This window comes from Apis dorsata, unplaced genomic scaffold (assembly GCF_000469605.1).
Source record: "Apis dorsata unplaced genomic scaffold, Apis dorsata 1.3 scaffold_5, whole genome shotgun sequence".
NCBI lineage: Eukaryota > Metazoa > Arthropoda > Insecta > Hymenoptera > Apidae > Apis > Apis dorsata.
The window spans coordinates 871,388-878,481 of NW_006263308.1; the positions used below are offsets into that span (position 1 = coordinate 871,388).

At 32.6% G+C, this 7,094-nt stretch overlaps 1 protein-coding gene across 1 annotated transcript in view; it reads right to left on the reverse strand.

Moving 5' to 3' along the window:
- Window positions 1-7,094, reverse strand: part of LOC102672430 (basement membrane-specific heparan sulfate proteoglycan core protein-like) — a 162,749-nt gene that overhangs the window by 14,264 nt on the left and 141,391 nt on the right. Inside the window, exons 20-33 of the mRNA XM_031508247.1 lie at window positions 6,600-6,707; window positions 6,149-6,286; window positions 4,898-5,119; window positions 3,733-3,840; window positions 3,231-3,371; window positions 3,088-3,147; window positions 2,929-2,943; window positions 2,257-2,484; window positions 2,037-2,174; window positions 1,709-1,957; window positions 749-1,622; window positions 557-681; window positions 306-483; window positions 1-204 (exon numbers count right to left, since the gene is read on the reverse strand). The exon at window positions 1-204 is cut by the window's left edge and continues 8 nt beyond it. Of these exons, the coding sequence (XP_031364107.1) occupies window positions 1-204; window positions 306-483; window positions 557-681; window positions 749-1,622; window positions 1,709-1,957; window positions 2,037-2,174; window positions 2,257-2,484; window positions 2,929-2,943; window positions 3,088-3,147; window positions 3,231-3,371; window positions 3,733-3,840; window positions 4,898-5,119; window positions 6,149-6,286; window positions 6,600-6,707 (2,788 nt within the window). The remainder of the gene's footprint in view (window positions 205-305; window positions 484-556; window positions 682-748; window positions 1,623-1,708; window positions 1,958-2,036; window positions 2,175-2,256; window positions 2,485-2,928; window positions 2,944-3,087; window positions 3,148-3,230; window positions 3,372-3,732; window positions 3,841-4,897; window positions 5,120-6,148; window positions 6,287-6,599; window positions 6,708-7,094) is intronic.

The window sequence follows — 7,094 nt, forward strand, 5'->3', positions numbered from 1 at the left end:
CGACATCTTCCAGTGATAGGATCTGCAACTAAACTTAGGCTACCATCAGGATCGCAACGAGATATGGGAACACACATATCTCCTGGAATAAGGGGATTTCCTTGGTATCCTACATCACATTGTTCACACCTACGACCTATATATCCTGGTGGACAATTGCAGGTAGGCTGACCATCTGAGCCAAGCTGACAAGTACGTGCAAATCTATTTCAGATAGTTTATATGTAGTATAATCTTTTCATTTTAAATCTCATTTCATTTTAAAATTTATAATACTTTTTATTAAGTATTCAATAGTATCTTACTGATTAGATGGATTGGTGAGTGGACAAGGACACATTTGACAAGGAATGTTTCTCGAAGGATCTCCATAATATCCTGAAGAACATGGTGGTTCATCTCTGTAACATTGTCCAAGCCAAGGACCAGACTGTCGTCTTAAATATCCAGGTGCACACTGCTCGCATGACAAACCACTATATCCTACATAATTATCATACTCCATGATTATTTTAAATAGAAATTGGAAGATATATTAAATTAAAGTAACATTTACCTGAAGGACATTCACATTCTTCAACATAAGATGCTGATCCAAGTCCAGTATTTCTTACATCAGCTGTGTCCATCACTATATTAGTAATTCGAATATCCAAGTATGGAGAATTATCATACTGTGCTCTAATAAATAGTTTTTTTATCAGTTTCAGGTAATTTTATATAATATTTATTAAATTAGTATACATACTTAATCAGAATATTGTCCACATTTTCTAGTGTCATCATGATATCTTCTCTTGTAGCAGGAATTTCATTCCAACCTTGTTGTTTATACCACTCGCCTTGAAAAAATCTGACAATCTGCTCGTTATCGTAATTCGGTATTAATTGCTTTCCTCTATGCACTAGACGATAATTGTTCCCGCTTAGAATAACTGATGGTGCAGAATTTGCTATACCAGTTCCGTTAAAACGTACTCTATATTTCAGATAACCACCATAGGATTTCAATTGATTCCCATAATAAGTCTCAGGTAAGGCGAAGTAAGGAAGTTCCGTATCAGTGCTCGATAACTCTGATTGATATAATTGTACACCATTTCGATCTATACTTCTCAGGACTGAGATCTGTCCAGTGATATCGTTTAAAATTTGAACGTTTGGTTGAAATTTGACTTCTATGATATTGTGACGATCCATTGGTGGAGGAATATGATAAGTGAAGAGATTGGCACTATGACATTCAGTAGCGACACCGAAACAGAAACAGGAAATGCACTCGTCTGGATTTCTGGCTTCAGAATTGAACATTCCTTTAGGACAAATATCTCTAATAGACTTATTTACCATGACGATAGCGTCAGGTATGGCGAATACAAAACCAGCATTGTTCAATCCTTCACAAGAATAAGCTCCTTGATCTTCTGGTTGAATGTTAGGACATGTGAGTGTTCCAGTTCCATTTATAGATGTCATGGTACATTTGGGAGGGACATGGCCCCAATTAAGACGCCAATTGATTTCAGGAGTAGGCACACCAATTGCTGTACAGGTGATTGTTAAAACTTCCCCTACATTCAGTGTAATCATAGGGACAGGTGGCTTCACTATAAAAACTGGAGCTATAATAAAAAAAAAGGAAAAATTATTTATATCGAACTTTTCTTTATGTATCCTATATTTAGATTATATCAGAAAAAATACATACAACATCCTATTTCATCGCTAGCATCTAAACAATCCTTTTCCATATCGCAATGGTAACTCTTAGGTATACATTGGTTATTACTGCTACAAGCAAATTCTGTAAAGCGACAGGGAGAGCCTGGTTTGTTCGGGGCACAATTTTCTTCATCGCTTCCATCGGCACAATCTTTGTCACCGTCACAACGCCATAGTTTACTTACACATTGAGTATTATTGCAACGGAATTGATTGGGTTCGCAACCGTGTGGACCTGTTCGATACAGTTAATTTCTCTTCAGTAAGAAAATTTCCAGAAAAATATCAATGTTAAATAAATTATGAAAACTTACTGCAACGCATTTCATCAGAACCATCGGTACAGTCTAATCTATCATTGCATACATATGACTTAGGAATACATTCACCATTGCTACAAGTAGCTTCATCATATTGACACACATGAGGTCTGCTTGTTGCTGGTGGGTCGACTACATAAAGAATGAAAAGGTGATTGCTTTGTTTTATGTAATTTTTCAAACTATAAATTTTTATAAGTTCAAAGATACATACATTTTTCTACAGTAAGATATACGCTAACTTGTTGGCCAGGAATGGATACAGGATAATCAACAGCCTCGCAAATATATGATCCCGAATGATTCAATTGGATATTTGGAATTTCCAGACGTCCATTGATATCTCGACTTCCAGGTGGCAGAGGAAGATTATTTCCTCGTAGCCAGCGTACTTTAGCCCGAAGAGGACCTTCGTCGCGACATTGAAACACAACTTCGCGACCTGATTTTTAAAATAATAATATTCTATTAAAATAAGAATAACTTTTTTTCTTTTTGTCATTAAGTGTTATTTGTGTGAAATTATTTGTATTTTTGTAAGTAGTTTATGTTATGAGGAAATTTTCACTATTTGATGTGAGTAAAATTTGTACATGTAACGATATATGATATTGTTTTGAAGACATTGATATTGTTTTTAAAAACGATCTCACAAAATCATTAAAGTATTTATCGTTGTATAAACATATTTACATGCATTTATTGTCAATTATAAATTAATTAATGCAAAGCTTTCAAATTTGTAAACAATTCTGATATTATAATTCTTAATGAACAAAATGGTTTTCTTAAATGAATCCATAATTAAGATGAATCATTAATCACATATTTTATGAATCAAAAAATTACATAACAATACTTGCACTTTTTCTCCGTAAAATCTTACCTTGCTTCGCCGGATCTGGCCAAGATAATAATTAAAATCAATTAAAAATCTTTATTATTAATCAATCTCTAACAGTTTATATACTATTGTATGTATATTTTGTGTAATTGAATTATTATTATTTTATAATTATAATCATTGAAAGTTTATCAAACTTACTTTCTTTAATCACTTGCTCACTTGGATAAGTCTTCAAGCTAAGGCTGGATGGTTCTGTGGCTATATAAACAAACAAAAAAAAAAATCAATAATGTGTATTACATGATATAATTAAATTTTAATTAATCAATTTAATTACGTACTACAATATTCTTCATCAGATCTATCTCTACATTCTGGTATTCCATTACAGAGAGAAGATTGAGGTACACAATCCTTGTCTCTGATGCACATAATGAAACCAGCTGGACAACGACCAGGCATTGGATGGGAACCAACATGATCTGATGGAATTTACAAAAAAATATTAATTAAATTAATAATTAAATTAGTAATTAAATTATTAAATTAATAATTAAAGTATTAATTAAATCTTAGAAAATTATCAGTATTAATCCTAAAAGTCAAAATAAATTAAAAAATATATAAAAATAATAGAGATATGATAATATGACAAAGATGGGAACATCTCATCCTCAAATAAATCTCAAGATATTTTTTTTTTATACTATAACTTTTGTATTTATTTTGGTTTTTAAAATCAAAAAATATTTCACGAATATAATAATAATCTGAATATTATATAACAGTATATTATTATATAATAATAGTAATAGTTATATATAATTAAAATATTATACTTACCACAATCATCTTCATCAGATCCATCAGCACAATTAATATAACCATTGCATTGATCCTCAATCCTAATGCAATTTCCATCTGCGCATTGGAATTGCTCTTTGCCACAGCCTACAAATAAATTGAACATTGTAATAAATAAAATCTATATCTTTATTTTAAAAAAATATGCGTTCGTTAAAAAATTTGAACAAGACACAAAGAGACTCTAATAATCTGGAAATAATAATGTTCTAAGGGATGAAAAAGAGCATGAATTACCACAGTACCTAAAAATGCTAAAAACAGATATAAAATTATTAATATATATACAAAAAATGCGTGTATCTGCACGCATAAAAAAACAACGCATAGAAAAATTCAACAACATCTCATATATATTTTTCTATACGTGTTAATATATATTAATCAAAAACTTCACTATTCTACTATAACATTTAAAATACTAGATAACATCAATCGCTTTCAAGGAGAATATTTATAAGATAATACTAAGATATGTCCTTTCTCTCTAATTTTTAATCTACTAGATTAAAGATTAATTAAAAATTAACTATATCACATGCCATAACAACAGTATTTATAAACTAAATATCTAAGTTTGTATTAACTGGAATTCAATACGTCAAGCAATAGATGCATTAAAAATTACATAGGAATGCGTTGAACGCGTGATTGAGTAAAATTCATTCAAGTATCTACTCGAACAACCTATACATCGTCTATTCGATTGCTAACACAAACTCAAAAAAAAAAAAAAAAATACAGAGTCCAGAAAATCTGTGGCGTCCAGGATTTCCAACGAATGTCTAATTTCATTCATCAAGCCATAAATAATCCTTCAAACCAAAAATTATTTTCAGTTCAATTAGATTATATTGGAATAGAAATTCCAAATACATAAATAGTATTACTAGAATAATTAGTTCCTGTATAAAGTGATCGCATTTCTTTCATTTTGTTTTTTTTGATCTTATTTTTTTTTTTTTTTAATAAACTTTCACAAATAAACTTATAGTCATTTATTCAGGAACTGTAGTAACTATTTGGATAAATATTAAAATATACTATTTAATTTGACAATTGGAATAAAACTAAGCGAAACTATATTCAAAAATAAAATAAAATGGACGCCAACAGATCATCAAGGTCTGTCCAGTGATCTAACCGAAGCAATACTGTTCGTCGGTAAAGTCGCGGCAATCGTAGAAATGGTCGCAGTGGTGAGTTTCAGGGATGCAAGTGCCATCAGCACAAATAAAATCATCGGGAGCACAACTTCTTGGAGTGCTCTGATTAGCAGGCGCTTGATAATCCGGATTGTAATCCTTGTTATCCCGAGTCTCGTGGATTAGCCCTACCAGGTTGGTTCTATCCGACGTGTTCTTACCTAGAAGTAACCGAAACTGAACAAAACACCTTGTACATGGTGTTTCTCTTTCATTTTGCTTTTTTTTTTTTTTTTTTTTTTTTTTTTTTTTTTTTTTTTTTTTTAACGATCTTTGCCATCTCTGCAATTTGAAATTTAACTTCTACTTACTATTTGCGAATCCAGTTTTGTTTCTCATCTCTGTAGGAAGAGGTAATCTGATCAATTCGACTATTTTATATGTGATTTACCATGTACCTCAGATTGACAGTGTATCATGATTAGCATAGGAAGATTAATAATATTGGATTAATACAGATAAATTTGGATTCTAGAATCTAGATTCTTCTACAATGTCTGACGTTATATATCTCAGTGTGATGTACAATCTGAAGCACTTGTGACTGAATCAGTGCACGTACAAACTGGGTGCGGCACAATTTAGATTGCCTCTAGCAAGCGGTGAACACGGTGTCACGGCCAAACACTGCGTGTGCACCTGGTGCGTTGCGTGATCTACTGTGGATCAAGTGTGCAATACCGAATAGAGCTTATGTACAGACAGTGGAAACGGCCACGACCTGGTCAGACATCAAAAATCCTCATGACTCCTACTAAAACCTTGAGAAACACGTGTTTCGCTATGAGTTATCATTTGTTCATCCTGTACAAGTATATTTCAAATATTGGAACAATCTAATTCCTCATTCATTAACAGTGGTTCTTATTTGAGAGTACACACATCAGAAGTGCATGTAAAAAAGTGTTAAATATTCTTTTCTTTTTTTCATATATTGTATTATATATCAGAGAAACAAATAGCTAGCAAACTTGACAATATATTTCTCATGGAATTAGATAAAGCTTCAAGGATGTTCAAACGAGTTTTTGCTCCTGGTTCTTGCAGCCTTTTCCACCAATTTTTGGCCAAACTATATTTCCCTATATGTGATATCTAGGACATGTTTCTGCCGGTGCACACGTGTTCCTGCTCAATTTCTCTTTCCCACCATTCTAAGCTGTCTCTTGGTGACATGTCCCTTGACCTACCTTGAAGACAGTTGGCCTCGTCGTCTGCGTAAGGGCAGTCGGCTCGTTCGTCGCAGACAGCTGATTGCGGAATGCAGGTTCCATCGCGGCAAGTAAACTCGTCCTCGCGACATCTTGGTGGTTGAGTCACACCATTATCTGCAATTTTTAATATATTTGTAACTTTTTTCTCAACAACATATCATTTATTGACGATTCAGGATAAGTTGGATGCACTAAAAATATTAATTGAATATAATTGAATTGGTTTTGCTTTTTTTTTTTTTTAACACTACGTAAATAAGAAAGACTAAGCATTTTCAGAGATTGATCATCAATTAAAGAAAGAGACTTTTCTACGAGTTTTAGAATGCTTCGAAGAAAAAAGAAAAAGAGATAAAGAGTTCCAGAAAGGTCCGGAATTGAAAAAGCACCATCTCGAACAGGTTCGAAACGGTTTGAAAACCCTTACTGCAATCGCGTTCGTCGCTCCCATCGTGACAATCGATGTTGTTATCGCAGAAGAAGTTTTTGTTGATGCACACTTTGTTGTCACATGGTAACTGACCATCGGGACATTCTGAAAAGACGGGCGACAATTAATAGAGGAACTGATGATTTTAAAATCGATATCCAAAAGAAACTAAAAAAGAAAAAAAAGAAAAGAAGAAGAAAGAGAGAGAGAAAGAGAAAAAGAAGTGGATAGCAGTGTGCTCGCTTCCCTAAAATCCATAAATACCATCTATATAACATAATGCCGTGTATATTATTCTAAAGCGACAGAAGAGAGAGAGAGAGAGAGAAAGAGAGAGAAAGAGATCCGACTAAATAGTGAGAATTCAATAGAAAAAAAAAAAACTAGAAAAATAAAAATGGATGGACAGCTTTTGATCGATTTTCCACAGGCCTGTGGCATAATTAAATATAGAGAGAAAGAGAGAGAGAGAGAGAGAGAGAGAGAGAGAGA